Here is a 20134-nt window from a genome sequence, read left to right on the forward strand (position 1 = left end):
GACTGTGGAAACTTCACACTGGACTTTAAGCAGCTTGACTTTTGTGCCTTTCCGGTCTTCCTCCAGACTCTGGGACCTTGATTTCCAAATGAAATGCAAAATTTGCTTTCATCTGAAAACAGGACTTGGGACCACTGGGCAACAGACCAGTACTTTTTCTCTTTAGCCCAGCACAGACGCTTCTGATTTTCACTCACTGAAAGCTATATCTGTCTGCGCAATGCGCCCATCTCTGCTCTCATCACTGGCTGCACGCACCACTGCAGACACCCCCTTTTGAAATTTTGCCATTAAGTTTTGCAAATCGCTATCTGTGGGTCTTTCTCAGATATACTGAAATACGTCCACACTGCAGACGTGTTGCTCCAGACAAGCACGTGCAGGCTGCGGTTTCTGTTTGCGTCAACATACTGTTTCGGCCGTGTTGTTTCGGTGATAAAAATCTTTCCGGTGGCCGAATATTCGGTGCATCCCTAGTTTTTTTTGGATGTAACTTTAATCCATAATTATTGAAATTGAAACAAATAAAGGCTTGAAATATTTCACTTTGTGTGTAGTGAACAAATAGAACATACAAGTTTCACTTTTTGAAACAAATTATTGAAATAAATGCACTTTTCCTCGATATTAAATTTTTTGGGCACACACCTGTATACTAAAACACTACAAAAACTTAAATATAAAAATTTGCATAACTGCTAAAATGTTGTTGATTTCCCCTAAATAAAGGATTATGTGTTCCCTTTTTGACTAGCAAATCAGTGATGACATGTTTCGACCGTGACTGTTTCGGTAGTGACAATTTTAGGGACTAACACCCAAAAAAAAAAAAAAATCTGTCAGTACTGAAACTTCACCAAATATTTCATTTGTGACAATTTTAGATCCTTTTGAACCTAGCTCAAAGATGCTAATCAACACATGGTTAGCTAACACAGTTCTGAAAAGTTGTACATAGAAACTAAATATTTTGGAATAACTCCCAAAGAAATACCTATGTTTAATTATAGAATTATGGTGTTCTGTAGTGACGTTCCTTAAAGTTACACACAGATTTTCAGACTTTTGAACACATTTCCCTTAAAATGATGAGGCCTATCTACTCACCATAAGAGAGAGTGACACACAAATATTTCCAGATCATAAATGTGGGGGTGTAGTTAAAATCAGTCTCAGCCAATGGACTAAAGCATACACTGTTTCGGTAGTGACATGAAAATACAAATTTGATAATTTACTAAGAAAATATAAAATAAATATTTTTATTAACTTTTATTTTAAAAACAACAATGAAAATGCCAAAAATTATTTCAATATCATTTAGTTGAAATGTATGGTTTAGGGTTTGGGACAGCCACCTCTCAATTGAAAGTACCCAATAAATGATGATTTTATATATATTAAGCTTACTGATATTTTAAATATTATTGTGGGTTTCATTAGATGATAAAATGATCTTAGTAAACATCTAAGATTTGAATACTTAAATGCTTTTTAAATGTTTTTAGTTGTGTGACAGCAGTTTTGTGAATGGTACATATAAATTATTATTGAAATGTTTATAAAATATTCTAAAACAACATAGGCGCATAAAAGGGATATTTTATTTTAACGTATCATTTTACCGCGTCGCCTCCAATCAAACAGCGTATTTGCATGAATTCATTATGTATTAAATCTGCACGTGTTTATGTTGATATTTCTCCTTCAATCCTGCGCTACTGTAGTTTGACCGACTGTACTCTGTCACCTGGAAATCTTGCCCTCATTAAACATGGAGCCCAGTGCTTCTCCTAAGCCTACTGAAGCCGTTTGCCATCAGTACGTGTGACCCCTGAACCTGCTCGAGTGTGTGTGAGCCAGCCCTCCGCCATATTCACTGTTGTCTTGCCTTGAGAAAGAACAGGAGCATTCGCGACTGCCTACAAGAACCGAAACTGTGTTTTTACACCGAACCTGGATACCAGCCGACGGGCATAATACGGACTAAAGCGATGGCGAGGAAAAAAAGCAAGCAGCAGGGCGTCGGGGCCAAGGATTTAGTGTCGGGACAGCAGCAGCAGCAGAGCCTGTCGAAGAAGCCCGGCGATGCGGGAGCAGCAGCAGCAGCAGCGGCGGCGGCAGCAGCAGGCGGCGGCGCTGGCGGTGGAGGAGATGCAGGAGCGAGCAGGACCAATCAGGTAGCTAATGCTAACACGTACATCCAACAACACACCTCCTTCAGCCGGTTCGCGCTGTTAGCCACTTGGTTTTTAATGATTTTAACCGGCGCTTTATCTGGGGCTCTGTTGCACGTGCAGTTATTTGTGTTTTCGCGCTTATTTTGCGTTTTGTAGCGCCTGATTAGCGATGTCCGATTCATATACGACTCGGATCCTTTTGTGAATCGGTTCACCAAAGGAATCGTTTACGAAGCGAACTGAATCTGTCAGAACGGTCCTCGAATCAAAACAACTGACTACTAATTGAACAGTGAGCTAAGAGATATATATGACCCTGGACCATAAAACAGGGCTTTTTATTAAAATTGACATTTATACATCATCTAAAAGCTGAATAAATAAGCCCATTAATGTATGGTTTGTTAGGACAATATCTGGCTCAGATACAGGTATTTGAAAATCTGAGGGTGCAAACAAAATCAAAATATTGAGAAAATCGCATTTAAGGTTGTCCAAGTGAAGGTAGCTTCAAAATGGCAACGCATATTAATAACCTCTAATGAAGTTCTGAATTATTTACAGTAGGAAATTTACAAAATATCTTAATGGAACAATGTTTTTTTGGCATAAAAGAGATGCCAAGGACGTATTTACGTCAGGACGTAAAGAATTTCTGAATCAGTTTTTGAACCGGTTCTTTGAAACGAATCGTTCGAATGAATCGTTTCGCGGAAATGAGTTGGATTTCCCATCACTACGCTAGCTCGGGCGGAGCAGCACTAGCTCGCTCGCCACCTATGCAAAGATATAAATAAATAAATACATTGCCTTCAAAGCATTTTGATAGCTCTAAGCTCTGCGGTACCTTACATCTAAATGTTTCATACGACACTGATTCTATATGTTTAGCTGGTCAAATAAAGCTAAACGAAAATACGTGAAGCACAAAGCTAGCAGTGTGTTGCTGTCGTCTACTGCTGTGGCTACTAAATTATTCCTGTGGAGATCAGGCTAACGCGGTGCTACTAACCCAGCCATGGAGTCTCACTTTATCTTCTTGACATAACTAGCATGTGTTTGTGCCTTTAATGACTGAGGTGGCACATATACTATGTGCCAAGAGTTGCATGCTTGCCATACGAATGAGCTCTGGTAGCCTTTCTTGGTTACCTGCTAATATGATACTTTCAATACTGTAAATGTTTGCAGTGCACAAAAACATAAATACAGTTTAAGCTGATGTATTTAACTTGATTGGATTGTGTACAGTAGAGTTTTTATGGACCCTTGCAGTTCAAGTTGGAAGAGCTCTATGTAGAAAACGTATATTTGTGATGAGATTTATATTTGTGATGATTCTCATTTGCGAAGTATCATGCTTTAATTATTGAGTTCCTGCTATAAAAAGCTTGTCCCTCTGATCATGCAGTCAGTGACTTGACAGTGTTTTTGTGTAAAGTTTAATGCACTGCTTTTAGACAGGATTTAAAAAGCACCATAACATTATCTCTAATGATCTAGAACAAATTAAAATGAGCTTTAGACATAACCAAACAAATATTTAATGTCTGCAGTGCCATTTCCTTGTAGAAAATGAACCGTAATAAGAGCAAAAATGTAATTTGTGCACTTATTTAACTTAATTTTACTCCACTGGATGCTTTTTACAATTTTTTTTTCTAGCAGTCACTGGGCCACTTACAGAGATGGGTAAAATTATTAGAACACTATTATTTTCATCAGCTAAAAAATGGTTTTGCGTCAGTTATTTTTATCTTTTGCTGTAGTGTGTCAGTCGGAAATATCAGTTTAAATTTTCAAACATTAATTTAGCCATTAATTGTAATAATCCAGTGAGATTATTATTTGCACAAAGAGTCTGACAACAGCCAGTGCTCCGCACAGAGATCTGATCTCATCCTCATCCAGTCTGTCTGGATTGACATGAAGAAACAGAACAAACTGAGACAGACTAAATCCAGAAGAACTGTGGCAACGTCTCCAAGATGCTTCAAGAAACCTACCTGCAAAGCCACAGTACTGGTAAAAGTTAGGCACTTGTGGAAAAATGCAAATGAGGATGATGTCAATGTCATAAATAGATTTTCTTGATCATTTAAAGGTCCCATATTGTACACATTTCTGGAGGTTTATTTTAGTTGTTGATGTCCTTAAGAATATATATTTGCGGTATAAGTGCCAAAATCCATCTCAATATATTTTTACAGCTCCTTTTTTAGGAGCTCTGTCAAAAACAGGTAGATTTTGGCCCATCTAATTAATATTCATGAGCCTCTCTTCTGATTGGCCTGTTGTTTTCTGAGTGACGCACAGCCAGGCCAATCACAGGTAACTACGGTCATGTATCGTTGTAGCCGAACCCAGAGCCATAGAGAGAGCCTAGCTTGCTGATACTCAACAGGATATTTCAGAATGATCATTAATGTTTTTTCTTTTTCAAACACCGAATGCAGTAAGCTACATAACTGTTGCTTCAGTAAAGCCCCTTTCACAATGCGCGCTGATTCTGGAAAATTACGGGAACGAGCGCTGTGTGAACAAAAGCCAGAACCATAAAGGCAGTGTTGTAGTGATGATGCACATTACCCTGCGACTCTTCACGACAAAAAAATACACACTATCAGCGCTGAAGCACAGTTTGTTCAGGTTAGATTCAGTTTAGTGAAACGTACGCGACGCATTACATCTCACATCCAAACGTCACATGTCTTTATGGGTTGTGTGTAAAGCACGCACAGATTCCGGAAAACAACTGTGAATGAACCAAATTAAACAATTCCGGAACAAATCATGGGACACATTATCCGTGTATTTACCGCAATCGCTGTGTGAAAGAGGCTGAAGTTGACGTGCCTCTGGTCTCTTATATTCACGTTGTTCTGAAGCCTGTGCAATTATGTAGTTTCGACATCTTTAGACTGAACAGGGTTTTCTAGATTAGTTTCCGTGTTGTTGTTGCTTAGCAATGTTATGGACACGATATTGTCTGGGTTTGACAAAAGGAGGGTGGGACGTGATTGGTGCTCGAGGTGGTGACTGAAGGCGGTGACTGAGTAGATCGGACGTCACATCGTTACGGAAGTCACAGTGGCTCGTGAAAATGAACAGCTACTTTAAAGGTTGTATCAGCGATTTCTAGCCTTCTAGTGTTGTGGACTTTCGCTCCGCCTCCCTCACATCCCTGAACCAGTACGAAAGTCCACAACACCAAACCCCTGACGCTGATTGGTTGGAACACTGTTTGTTTATCTGTGGAAAGGTTGGTAGTGCCATTTGTTTTTTTGGCATATCTCGGACCCTAGGCTGACCAGAGAGACGCGGTTTTTTCACAGACAATTTATGGGGCAGGCAGCGAGCGGATCGTGATGAAAGGTCAGCTGAATTTGACACTTTATGTTTCAGGCTAGAAATCGCTGATACAACCTTTAAGCAGGCTGTGTGCAGTTTACTGTGGATTGACTGTTTTGAAACTCATATGGTAGTTACATAGCCCCTAGACCTCAGTTATCATGAAAAAAGCCTGGAAATTTCGATTTTGACAATATGGGACCTTTAATGTCGGTTAGCTAATTTAAATCAACATTTGGTCTGACCACCTTTGTGTTTAAAGGCTTTTGCCCTAGGTGTACTTGCGCAGTTTTTCAAGTAGCTATACAGGTAAGTCTCTTGAAGCGTCTTGGAGACATTGTCACAGTTCTTCTGGATTTAGTCTGTTTCAGTTTGTTCTGTTTCTTCATGTCATTCCAGGCAGACTGGATGAGGATGAGATCAGATCTCTGTGTGGAGCACTGGCTGTTGTTAGACTCCTTCTGCAAACAAAAATTTCACTGGTTTATTAAAATTAATGGCAAAATGGAAATGTAAACAGATATTTCCTAATGACACACTACAGCAAAACATAGAAATAACTTAACCATTTTTGTAGCTGGTGAAAATACTAGTGTTCTAATAATTTTGGCCAACACTATATCTACAATTGCTAAAGTTTTGAAAAACCTTTGAAGATTCATGAAAATGAGCAGTTATTCTAGTCAGATTGTTTTAATTTTTTACAAGGTTGTGGATGTAGCTAGCTTGTCTGTTTTTTACTCTGTCTGTTTGTTTTAACTAATTTCCTCTCGTCCTACAGCCCATGCACACCTGCTGCTTGCTGTGCCACCGGGAGTTTAAAGACTGGGGGGCAGGCCAGGTGAACGGGCTCCCCAGTCACGGGTCCAAACTGGCAGAGGCTGTACCTGCTCTCTCCCAAGCCCTGCTGAGGGAGGTTCCAGGCCGAAAGCTGGCAGACGCCGTGCCTTCGCTCTCCCAGTCGCTGTTGGGTGAGGTACCGCTGTGGATCTGCCAGAGCTGCAGGAAGAGTGTGGAAGAGGAGGAGAGGAGAACGATTCAGGAGCAAACTGCGCAGGTAATTGAGATTAGCGGTGGGGTAATTGGTAGAAATTCAGTTTTTATCAATTAGTGTTTATAGACACAGTCAAAACATGTCATTATAACTTTACAATATATAATCTATCCACCTTATTATTTAATGTGAAGTAAGCCTATGGTTGAGAATTCGGGTTCATTAGCTGCTATAGGAATAACAATTTACAGATAATGTACTCACCCCCTTGTTATCCAAGATGTTCATGTCTTTCTTTCTTTCTTCAGTTGTAAAGAAATTATGTTTTTTGAGGTAAACAAAATTTTTCTTCATATACTGGACTTCTATGGTGCCCTGAGTTTGAACGTCCAAAATGCATTTTGCATTATGGATGCGGCTTCAAACGTTCCCAACTTCTGTTGTAAACAATCCCGGCTGAGGAAGAAGGGTCTTATTTAGCGAAACGATCGGTTATTATTATTTTTTTTATTACAATTACCGGTTTAAGACAGTTAGGGTATGTTGAAAAACTCCCATCTCATCTTTCTCCCTCAACTTCAAAATCACCCTACATTGCTGTTTTGACATTTTTTGTTAAGGGTGTTTGATCTTCTTTACATGTTCACTTTGCAAACACTGGGGCTGTACTTCTGCAGCAATGTTTGATGGTTTTGAAATTATTTTTTTAAGTTGAGGGAGAAAATAAGTTGGGAGTTTTTCGATACACCCTAATCTTGAACCCGAAAAAACAGCTCACGCAGAGCAAGTCAAGACGTGCGCTCGAGGTTAAAAAGTATATAAATTGTAATTAAAAACAAAAAAAGGATAGTTTGAAGCCGCATTTAAAATGCATTTTGGAAGTTCAAACTCAGGGCACCATAGAAGTCCACTATATGGAGAAAAATCCTGAAATGTTTTTCTCAAACAACATAATTTCTTTACGACTGAAGAAAGAAAGACATGAACAACTTGGATGACAATGGGTCAGTACATTATTTGTAATTTATTGTTCTGGAAGTGAACTTCATCTTTAGGATAATACATTAAAATAATATGGTCAAACACACCAATTTGCAATATCAAGCAGCCCGACTCATTAAAATTGACAAATGGCAGCACCCACTCTTATGGGAAGAAAAAGGTGGATAAGTTGTACTCCATAATGTATAGACTATAGTTTTCATTGCATTTAATACAAAATTTAAAGCAGAGTAATGAACAAATCATACTAAAGCTTTTCTAAAAACTAAATTTGATTTTCTAAACCATTTTTGGTAATTTGTTGCTTTTAACCAGCCAATATAACAGTGATTTTTAGTGGCTATATGAAGTCAGTTCCCCTCAAGTTTATAGTGGTGTTAACAAACATACGTCATAAAAAATATTTATTGAAGTTATAAATCAAACAAAAATATTGGACTGAATTTATCAAGAAAATACGATTTCAGAAGGGACAGTTCACCCAAAAATGAAAATTCTAACATTAATTACTCACCCTTATGTCCCGTAAGACCTTTGTTCATCTACAGAACACAAATTAAGATATTTTTGATCAAAATCCTAGAGCTTTTTGACCTTCCATAGACAGCAATCAAGGCTTAGAAACATAGTGAAGACATTGTTTAAATAGGACTGTCCCGGGAGAGAAGAAATCGTTAAATAAAGTTGTTGTTTTTGTTTTCTTTGCGCACACAAACTATTTTTGTAGCTTCAAAAATGTACGGTTTAGCAACTGATGCCACATGGACTCTTTTAACAATGTCCTTACTACTTTTCTGGGCATTGACCGTCAAAATATCATCTCAAATATCTTAATTTGTGTTCTAAAGATGAACAAAGGTCTTATGGGTTTGGAACAACATGAGGGTGAGAAATTAATGACAGAATTTTCATTTTTGCGTAAACTATCTCTTTAAAAATATCACATTTAATTTAATGTGTTTCTCCGCATTTCTTTGTAATTGTGAAATTTGTTTCTACACCAAATTTAGTTTGAAGTATGTCATCCAGAATGTTTCCAAATACCAAACTTTTTTGTAAATCATTTTCTTTTGCTATTTTCCTTAAAATTAAATGGATTGAGTTTTTAAAAAGAAATTAATGTGAAATACAAAATAATTGAAGAATCAAAAATAAATTAATTTAGTATCAATAATAAGTGTGTGTCCAAATAATTTTACAGTTGTAAATTGGTACTGTAAGTGATCCATTTTTAGGCTTAAATTTTTATTGGAAGATTGCACTAGTTGATTGACCAGTGTTCATTCAGGTTTGCTGATGTTAAATTTGCTTCTATTTTTTTATTGGATTAAGAACACTGTGCCACATCTGTTACCAAAACTGTCCTCTTCTCTAAACCGGAAAGCTCAGTATGTCATTGAGGACAATCCTGTGTACACAACACAAAAGAGACGAAACAAATCTGATAGCACTGACATGTCTACAATTTTCCATACACCCTGTAGATCCCCAGCAGTTTCTGTAGACGTGCATTTTGAGGTGTTTTCTGTCTCATGTCTAAAAGATGAATGTGTTGTCATCCAGGTGCCGCTGTCCCACTCGTCCTCGTGTAAGTCTCAAAGCTGTGGGAACGGTTATCCCGAGCATAGCTCAGTGGATTGGGACCCCAGCTCCTTCCTCTCCGCACGCAAGCTGTCTGGCCTGTGGAATTCGGCTCATTCTAACGGAGGGTCTCAATGCAACCACAGCACACCTACGCTTTCACAGAGTATGTCTCTTTTACTTCATTACACAGTGCTCTGGATCACTTTATTCTGGTTGGTTAGTTGCAGCCTGATATTTTTGTATAAGAACCATTGAATTGACCAGTTTTCTACGTAACAGTGCTAGTATTTCATATTATTCTATAATTTCGTCTTTATTCTCAGATTATGAACTCAAATCAATATGTGACCCTGGACCACAAAACCAGTCTTAAGTAGCACGGGTATATTTGGAGCGATAGATTGTATGGGTCAAAATTATATATTTTTTTTAATGCCAGTAAAGATCATGTGCCATTGCTAAGAGCTGCATTTGGGCAATTTTAAAGGCGATGTTCTCAATATTTAGGTTTTTTTTTTTGCACCCTCAGATTCCAGATTTTCAAATAGTTGTATCTCCGCCAAGTATTGTCCTATCCTAACAAATCATACAACAATGGAAAGCTTTTAGATGATGTATAAATCATATAACTGTTTTTGTGAACCAGGGTCACATATGTCATGTTCTCTTATTTATTTATTTTGTTTTTAGCTGTGTAATAAGAGAGATATTGTACAGTATTGTAACAAAATAAAGGGTTTATGGGGTTGATATAAGATCTGATCAAACTTTTCTTGTATTCTGCTGAGTGGGTTTCTTTAAAGGAACACTCCACTTTTTTTGGAAATAGGCTCATTCTCCAACTCCCCCGAGTTAATAAGTTGAGTTTTACCGTTTTGAAATCCATTCAGTCGTTCTCCTGTTCTGGCGATATCAATTTTAGCATAGCTTAGCATAGATTGTTGAATCCTATTAGATCAATAGCATTGTGTTCAAAAATGACCAACGAGTTTCCATATTTGTCCTATTTAAAACTTGACTCTTCTGTAGTTATATCGTGTACTAAAACAGGCGGAAAGTGTAAAGCTTTTTTTTTTCTAGGCTGATAAGATTAGGAACTACACTTCCATTCCGGCGTAATAGTCAAGGAAGTTTGCTGCCGTAATATGGCCGAAGCAGGCGGAGTAATATCACGCAGCGCATGTGGAAATGCTAACCTAGCTGAGAACTAATTTCTGACGCTGCGTGATATTACTCCGCCTGCTGCATCCATATTACAGCAGCAAACTTTAAACTTTAAATAGGACAAATATGGAAACTCGTTGGTCATTTTTGAACGCGATGCTATTGGTGCAATAGGATTCAGTGATCTATGCTAAGCTATGCTAAAAGTGATATTGCCAGAACAGGAGAACGGCTGAATGGATTTCAAAACGGTAAAACTCAATTTATTAACTCGGGGGGAGTTGAAGACTTCTTCTGAAAAAGAAAAGCTTTTAGATGGAGTGTTCCTTTTACAGGGGGCAGCCGTGGCCTAATGGTTAGAGAGTCGGACTTGTAACCCAAAGGTTGCAGGTTCGAGTCTCAGGTCCGGCAGGGATTGTAGGTGGGGGGAGTGAATGTACAGCACTCTCTCCACCCTCAATACCATGACTGAGGTGAGTCCCTTGAGCAAGGCACCGATCCCCCAACTGCTCACCATACTTGGCATCACTTCACCTCCTTTCCTTTTCCTTTTTCGTTTCCTTTCCTTTCCTTTTTCAGATGTACAGGAAGTATTTAATAGAATTTGACTGACTAACTGTATTATTTCTTGTCCTGATAGGTGGAACATTGGGACCAGCTTGCCATGAGAAGAGATCTTCTCATGACGCTCCCGGGAAGGCTGCCAAAACATTCGGAACTAAAGTCTGTCCCTACAGTCATCCCGCATCCCAGAATTCCAATGCGGCTTCTCCTGGTACACTGTCTGCCTCCACTGATCTATGTAAGACCAACCCCAAGCACTTCAAGACAATGTGTCGACGACCAACTCCTCCAGGTAAGAGCACAGTTCATGCCATTATATGAAAAATGGGTAAAACTTTACATTACGTTTTAATTTTTAACATTAGTTAATAAATGCATTAGGTGCTATGAACTAAAAGCGAACAACAATTTTTGCAGCATTTATTAGTCTAGGAGCATATTAATTTGTAAATATGCTATTTTTAATTCATTTGCATTTATAAGACTTTTACTAATTTTAATTTTTGGGCCATTCTACAGAATTGGTGCAAACTGCTGTCCAACAACCGAAAAACACATTTAAAATGCATTAAGGATCTAAGATCCTTCTATTATCTATTGAAACCCACAATAATATCAGTAGATAGGCCACATCATTTTGAGGTAAAAAGTCTGAAAAATCTGTGTGTAACTTTAAGGAACGGCACTATCGAACACCTTTCATTACACTTGAAATATTGTTGAAAATAAATAAAATAACAAAAAATACATGTTTACCATGTAGATGTAAGTGAAATCTTAAGTCAGTATTAGATTATATATTACTCTGTTTCGGTAGTGACAAATTTGGGCAGAGAAATTCTGAAACTTTCTGAAAATACAATATGAGAATTAACTACACAATTACTAAAGAAAATGTACCGTGGATATTATACAATTGTTTTTTGGAAAAAGACAATTCTTTTCACGTTTTCAACTCTGACTTTTGACCAATTCTGTAGAATGGACCATATACAAAATAAATGTGAAAAATGTATTGGTATACACTACTGTTTAAAAGTTTGGGGTCAGAGTTTTCAAAAGATTTCTATTATGCTCACCAAGGCTGCTTTTATTTGATCTAACTACAGCAAAAACAATTACACGGTGAAATATTACTGCAATTAAAAATAACTGTTTTCTATTTTAATACAGTTTTAATGTAATTTATTCCTGTGATGCAAAGCTGAATTTTCTACAGTCTTTACTCCTGCCTTGAGTGTCACTTAATCCTTCAGAAATTATTCTAATATGCTCATTTATGCTCAAAAAACATAAAAAAATATAATGTCTTTTGTAACATTAAATTGCTTTACTATCACATTCAATCAGTTTAGTGCATTCTTGCTGAGTAAAGTATTGATTTCTTTCTAATTTACCACTTTGTTTAGCCATATTTACAAAACATAGTGTATCAGAAGTTTTTTTTTAATCTCAGTGCTTCTATTGATGTTGTTTAGGGATAGAAGATAATAGATTAAGGGTTGAAGCGCTTGTTCTAATTTTAGCACAGCGTTGCAGTAGACAGACTAAAGGAGGTGGTGTGGGAGAATATGTATGCATGCACTACAGCTTTAATGTAAATGGTGACATTTAACATTTTAATGCATTTTAATTTATATTCTTTAACCACTTAACTCATATGCCACCACCGTATGTAATGGGTGTAAACTGCAAAGCTTTTAAGTTTACACCATGCCCTAACCATACCCAATGTGTGTCAGACTACAATAGAAAATGTTGCTGACACAATCACATCCAATCAGAACATTTTGATGTTTAATAAACTGTTATGTAAACTGAGATTATGAATCGATGAAGTCTCAGTGGGCAGTACCACCGGTCGCAGCAAAAATAGAAACCAAGCAACCGATAAAATGTCCCGTTGCTTGTTGCTGTCACTCAAATTAGCTTGGAAGAGATATGATTTATCACTTGTGTCTGGCCATGTTACAGTATGTTCAAACTTTAAACTAAATAAACATTGCTTAACTAAATATGGAAGAATTAAACTACGCAATTTTTACAGGTGAGGCGTTCCACCCAAATGACCACCACCAAGCTGCAGACCTGTCAGTGCCGCCCAACAGTCCAACTGGTCTCTCATCCCAGCATTCCGCGCTGCTGCCTCCCAAGCAAAACTCCAGTCAGCACGTTCACGTCAACTCCGTTAGTTCGGGGCTGCCTTCGCACGCTCCCTTCTCCCCGCTGGTACCAAACATTCATGCTCCCGCAGCTAAGCACTCGAGTGGGGCGGACAGTCCGGTGGCGCTACACAAGCCCAGCGCTTGCAAAAACTCCCACATTCCCGCTGGTAACCCACAACACGGCAAACATAGCAACTCTCTAATAGGATGCAATCACCCGTGCAACGGACACAGTAATGGCAGCTCTGTAGCCTCCCCCAATGCTGGCCATCTAACATCTGGGGCGTGCAGGTGAGCACCGGTGGACATACACTGAGCATCGGTTTGGTTTATCACTTAATATTTGTGTGTGTTAAGTTGTGGTGTTCTGTATGAGCAGGGACCAGGCGTGTAAAGGGCACAAGTTGCCCAACGGGTCATTGTGTCATGCTCCGCCCTGTGAGCTTGAAGAAGGAGATGATGAAGACAGCAGCTCTGAGCGCAGCTCTTGTGCTTCCTCCTCCAACAATCAGAAGGACGGGAAATACTGTGACTGTTGCTACTGCGAGTTCTTTGGCCACAATGCGGTATGTTTTTTTTTTAAAGGGTATTTTGTGGGTCGTAAGGTCTTAAATCGGTGCAAACAGTCTTAAATTCATAAAGTCATGATTTTCTAAAAGGGATAGTTCACCCAAATAAGATAATTCTCACCCTCATGTTGATTTTAAACCCGTAAGACCTTCATTCATCTTCGGAACACAAGTTAAGATATTTTTATGAAATCCAGCTATTTTAACAATGTCTTTACTACCTTTCTGGGCCTTGAACTTGGTAGTTGCGTTGCTGTATGCACTCTTAATAATAAAGGTGCTTTAAAATTAGTTCAAGCAATGCCATAGAAGAACCATTTTTGTTTCCACAAAGAACCATTCAGTCAAAGGTTCTTTAAAGAACCATCTCTTTCTTACCCTTTTATAATCTGAAGAACCTTCTTTTGCCACAAAGAACCTTTTGTGAAACAGAAAGGTTCATCAGATGTTTAAGGTTCTTTATGGAACCATTGAGACAAAAAAGGTTCTTGTACGGCATTGTGAAGAACCTTTATTTTTAAGACTGTATGCAAGGTCAGAAATCTCTTGGATTTCATCAGAAATATCTTAATTTGTGTTTCAAAGATACACAAAGGTCTTGTGGGTGAGTAATTAATGACAAAATGTTCAATTTTGGGTGACAAAATGAACATCTCTTTTTAAAAATTGTATGCACGGCTTCCTGACCCTGCATAGACAGCAATGCAACTACCACGTTCAAGGCCCAGAAAGGCAGTAAGGACATCATTCTTGGCACACAAAAAGTATTCTCATAGTTTCGTAAAATTAAGGTTAAACACCTCAAGTCACATAGAATATTTTAACAATATCCTTACTACCGTTCTGGGCCTTGAATGTGTCAGTTGCTTTGCTGTTTATGGAGGATCAGAAAGCTCTCAGATTATGTAAAAAAAATCTTAATTTGTGTTTTGAAGATGAACAAAGGTCTTATGGGTTTGAAACGACATGAGGCTGAGTAATTAATGAGAGAATTTTAATTTTTAGGTGAAATAACCCTCCATCTGTAATGTTTAGTCATTGCACTGACATTATGTTTGTGCTCTCTCTACCATGACTAAAAATTATTTGTTTTTCTCTGTACAGCCTCCGGCCGCCCCCACCAGTCGGAACTATGCTGAGATCAGGGAGAAGCTCCGGTCCAGGCTGACCCGCCGTAAAGAGGAACTTCCTCAGAGGCAGGATCTAGACCCGGCAGCACCGAGTGCCATAGACCATCGAGATGTGGACGAACTCCTAGACTTCATCAACAGCACAGAGCCCAAGCCCGTCAACAGCGCCAAGGCTGCAAAACGGGCACGGCACAAACAGAAGAAAAAGGTGCAGTGTTTCCGATTCAGCAAAGTCAGAAGTTTACATTCACATTGAAAATGTTAATTATTTGATCAAAATAAGAGGGATCATACAAAATGCATGCTATTTTTTGTTTAGTACTGACCTGAATAAGTTATTTCACATTAAAGACGTTTACAGTTATAGTCCACAAGATAAAATAATAGTTGAATTTATAAAAATGACCTGTTCAAAAGTTTGCATACACTTGTTAAACTAAAGTTTTTTTTGTAGTAATATTATTTGTAACCTGGATTAGCAAAAGAAACTAAGGGTGGGCCTTAAAATAATTTTTTTGAATTTCCATTTCTGTTAAGCCACTGTTGTAATGATGAAACGGGCTTCGAAGCTCTGCCTTTGATTTCCAAAAATAGTTTATTTTGAAGCCAACTTGCCATTGCATTCTTTATGCAAATGCAGCATTTGCTCTTTCAGCTTTCTTTAAAAAATATGATTGTGACTCATTTCTCAACAATCTTGATCAGGAGAAGGAGAGGGCTCTTCAGGGCAGTGTCGAGGCAGCCATCAGTGAACCCCGCTCGGTATCTCCCCCCGACCCCATAGAAGATTCAGCTTCAGATGGGGAAGCAAACAGACTGTTGGAGTGGCCTCAGCTGGAGCTGGAGCGAGTTAACAGTTTCCTGACCAGCCGTCTGGAGGAGATAAAAAACACCATAAAAGACTCCATCCGTGCCTCCTTCAGCATGTACGACCTTAACCTGGACGTCAACGACTTCCCGAAGAAGGCAGCGACACTGGAAGGAAACCATCTGCTGTCTCACCTCAATGGATCTTCTGATCTACAGCAGATAGACTTGGATCTGGCACCACTGTCATTGAGGAACTTCAAGAGAGACCTAGATATAGTGAACGGTTGGGAGGACTCCACCACTGCAGCCAAAGACATCCAGAGGCTCCACTCCACACCAAGTCTTTCCAAACTCATCCGTGTGCGGTCACCAGAACGAAGCCCAGCCACGGGTTCAGAGTCCATCCAGCCTGGCACCGCATCTGCACCCAAGCCAAGTGATGCAGTCCTTGAAACCAAGCCCATAACTGGAGTCAATTCTAAGACAAAGAAGGGTAAGAAACAGCAGAATCAGAGGCACCAAGACCAGGTGACTCAAGAGCAGGTGACCAGTATGAAAACGGCAAAAACTGAGACGCACAAAGCGCAGGAAACAAGGGCAGCTGATTCAGATAAAAGCACCAAAGGTGGATCCAAACAGAACCACCAGACTCAGCAGCAGGCAGACTCGCAGAAAATAGGAAATAAGAGAGCAGAAGAGGTCAAAGCTTGCAAGCAGTCATCCAATGGAGCCTCAAACGGTCACCATAATACAGGGTCTAACACGCAGAGGGGGAAGAATGACCTCTCGGATACACGGGGAAACAGGTCGGAGCATGACGTAGACACTAAAACCACCTCCAACACTCCCAGTTCACAGCAGCAAGCACAACAACCGAAGGGAAAGACTAAAAACAAGAACAAAAACAAGACGGAAAAACCGAGTAACACAATCGGTAAGTGACCTTTGGGCAAAAGCAAGTTGGTTTGATCTTATAGATCAGACCAATTTATAGCACTTCATAATTTTTTTCTCCTTTCTTCCTGATAGATGACGTGTTCCTTCCCAAAGACGTCGACCCTACGGAAATGGACGAGATTGATCGTGAGGTTGAATATTTCAAGAGGTAATGCAGGCAAACCACTCTGTTAAAGGGATAGTTCACTCAAAAATAAAAATTCTGTCATCAATTACTCACCCTCATGTCATTCCAAACCCCTTTGTCAGAATGCAATTTAAGATATTTTAGATTAAATTTGAGAGCTTTCTGACCCTCCATAGACAGCAAGGGTCCTACAACGGTCAAGGCCAGAAAGGTAATAAGAACATGGTTAAAATAGTCCATGTGACATCAGTGGATCAACTGTTATTTTACAAAGCCAAGAGAATACTTTTGTGTGCAAAGAAAACAAAAATAATGACTTGATTCAACCATTCATCTCCTCCACATGACCCTACAGGGCTCGAAATTAACTTTTTTACTTGGTAGCACTGGTGCTCCCAACTTCGAAAATTTTTAGGAGCACTAATTTCTTTTTAGTAATGCGCCAATCTTGATTCTTCATGGTCGATTCTGATTGCAGATGTTTTACAAGCAAATGGGCTGATTCTGAAAGCCTTTTTTATATATTTATTTTACGCCACACAAGGGACAAGAATGAATGAAAATATGAGTACATGAACAAGATGTTTGTTTTCTCTATTATAGGTACAGCCATTTAAATTAGAGGCAACCACTGCATTTTTAAACAGTCTACAGTATAAACAACAAAAAATAAACAACAATAAATGCAGGCATGATCAAAGTAGGCTACTCTTTCAATATTCAAAGTGCAAATAGAGAACGAATTTTTCAAGCATGATACAGAGATATAGACACTACACAACTTATTATAGCCCACATACTAATAACAGCCTAGATATTTAATGTAGCCTAATTTGCACGCATTGGGGAGTCGCTCTCTAAACGTAGGGTATTAAAATTGCTTTTGAATGCACGTGCGCGTTTTACTTTTGGTTTCGTTTTAACGATCGTGCAAAACTCTCGACGGCGCGGAGCGTGCTTTCTACAATACAAGAGATTACTTCAACAAAACCATTTGAAAGTGGGAGGACACCAATGGGATTTTGAAAAGTGTGTCCCGAGTGGAAATTACGCCCCTGCGTGAGTGGAACTCTGCCGCTGAGTTATCATCTGATGTGAATGTATGCCGCGTTGTACAGTATATTGAGACGGAGGCGGCAGAATTGTATCTGACAGAATGTAACGTTACGCTGTAGCACGAAATATAGTAGATTTCTTCAAAAGCAGATTGTGGAAACTTTTTAATTGTCCACAATCAAAGGAGAGAACGGCGAAGCTGTCACTGTATCAGCTCACAACAGTCTGTGCAGAAGTTAGGCTAGCGAAAGTTTTGTAAAGAATGTCACATCTATGTGACACTGATGTCACATGGACTTTTTTATTGATGTCCTTAATACCTTTCTGGGCTTTGAACGTGGTAGTTGTGTGGCTGTCTATGCAGGGTCAGTAAGCTCTCAGATTTCATCAAAAATATCTTAATTTGTGTTCAGAAGATGAATTAAGGTCTTACGTTTTGTAACAACATGAGGGTGAGTAATTAATGACTGAATTATTATTTTGGGGTGAACTATCCTTTTAAGATACAATAGAGAAATTTTTGTTTGGTTGAAGTACTATGTTAATAAGCATCAGATTTTTTCCAGGGAGATTTCAAAGTTAGTGGGGCTTACCAAGTGCAGATATAGAAACCAAGTGATAAAGATACAGCTAGGGAACATACCTGTCAACCCTCCTGTTTTTCCTGGTATTCTCCCGTATTATACCATTCTATTTCGCTATCAAATCATTTGAATGTTTTCCAGTATTTTTAATCTTTCTATAAAAAAAAAATCTCACTGGGTGTATTTTATATGTTTGATAAATTTGCCAATATAACTCCCATCATTCGTATGGCCCAAACCTTATATGAATAATCACATCAACATATTCCAAGATTGTTCAGTTGCCAGATTGTGTATGAAATGCACAATTGACACATACAAATTTTAACCCATTCGTGCCCTTAACTTGGCAACCTACAACTCAGTGATGCTGTTGAAATCTGCGCAGTAAGTACCGCGGGAAGAATCACTGGTAGAAGTGGGAGGAGAAAACAAAATATAGACCTACATGTAAATTGAGATATAGCTTCCACAAGGCTATTAAATATTAGCTCTGCAAGTTTCAAGGTCAGGTGCTGCTGCTTTGTTTACTGTGGTTACCAAGGAAATGGTTATATTCCTGGCGAAAAGTGCCATCTGCTGGCAGAATGTTATATAGATGTAAAAATTTAATTTGTTGCTTAACATTTATTAATCTCCCAATTATTATTATTATTATTTTTTTTTTAGGTTTTGCCTTGACTCTGCTAAACAAACTCGACAGAAGGTGGCCGTGAACTGGTCCAACTTCAGCCTCAAAAAGATGCCCTCAAATGCAGCTCAGTAACAGATGGGTGATGGTAAACAGACCCCCCACCCCTCCCAGCAAGACTGTACTAAAAACCAGTTTGGCCTTTGGTTACTGTACTTAACACCTGATCGGCCTAAGGTTTCTCCCTCTCACAGCCCTTTCTGCCTCTATGCCACGGGACCTTGATTTTGACCACCAGTCATCAAACACGTTTTCATTTTTTACCTGTTGTTCACGGGGGATCACACTGCATCCTGACCTCAGTCCGAAAACTTGCATCTTGTTATCGCTAAAACACGTTCGGGTACTGATCCAGTGCATCTACATGCTTTATATGTCGTATGTACACAGTTGTTTTACAATAAAAATGTTTTAAATTCGCAACAATGGTGCGGTTTGACCCATCATGCTTTGTTTCTTTAAAAGGTACTTCTGCGGTTGCACCATCATGCATTTTTGCAGACTTTACTCACCCTGCAAATATACTGTAGTCTTAGAATAGATGCGAAAAAATGTGGGTTTTTTGACAATACAAAATTCGAATTGCTGTATGTCTGAATGGAGGTAAAAAGGCAGCAAAGACTGTTGTGTTCACTGATGTGTTTTAGTTTGTAGAGCTGTCCACGTGAAATACAAAGACTTGGATAGATTATACTACACCCCTGTCATTTCACAGTCGACTTTGTAAGGCCAAGTGCAGCTGTGAGAGTTTATATGCACAAAAAGTGAACCGTGCACATGGACTTTGTTGTCTTTTAGAGCAATGACAACATCAGTACCTATGCTTACAATGTATGATGTGTGGAACTGTTTGGTTTTATTACTTTGGACGTTTTCAAGAAAAGAAAAAAGGAATCAACACTAAAAAGAAACTGATTTTAAAGACCTGTATCCGTTGACTGTGTCACTTTTATACATGAAATCTAAGGTTGAGCAGACGAGCTACGTTTCCTTTGCATGATGCGTAAAAACTGACAAGCATAGGCAACTACCAATCTCTCCCTTGTCCTTTGACTCTGTATGGAATGCTGTTCCACACTGACTGTTGGCAAAATTCCCTGGCCGAAATCTTATGGTAGTATCCCTGCTGATCCTCCCATGTGGTGGTTTGGATATAGTTCTGTGCTGTGACCACGTTCTCGATGCTGTTATTGTGAGTTTAAGTTT

At 38.9% G+C, this 20134-nt stretch overlaps 1 protein-coding gene across 1 annotated transcript; it reads left to right on the top strand.

Annotated features, from left to right (window-relative positions):
- The first annotated feature begins 1902 nt into the window (after nucleotides 1-1902).
- Nucleotides 1903-19856, top strand: fam193b (family with sequence similarity 193 member B). Its single transcript, XM_073820403.1, has 10 exons — nucleotides 1903-2180; nucleotides 6313-6588; nucleotides 9091-9274; nucleotides 10916-11131; nucleotides 12887-13295; nucleotides 13384-13570; nucleotides 14678-14911; nucleotides 15409-16447; nucleotides 16543-16618; nucleotides 18907-19856. The coding sequence occupies exons 1-10, from the start codon at nucleotides 1995-1997 to the stop codon at nucleotides 19001-19003; spliced, it is 2904 nt and encodes a 967-aa protein (XP_073676504.1). The 5' UTR covers nucleotides 1903-1994; the 3' UTR covers nucleotides 19004-19856.
- The last annotated feature ends 278 nt before the right edge of the window (nucleotides 19857-20134 follow it).

This window comes from Garra rufa, chromosome 16, assembly GCF_049309525.1.
Source record: "Garra rufa chromosome 16, GarRuf1.0, whole genome shotgun sequence".
In the NCBI taxonomy this organism is placed as follows: domain Eukaryota; kingdom Metazoa; phylum Chordata; class Actinopteri; order Cypriniformes; family Cyprinidae; genus Garra; species Garra rufa.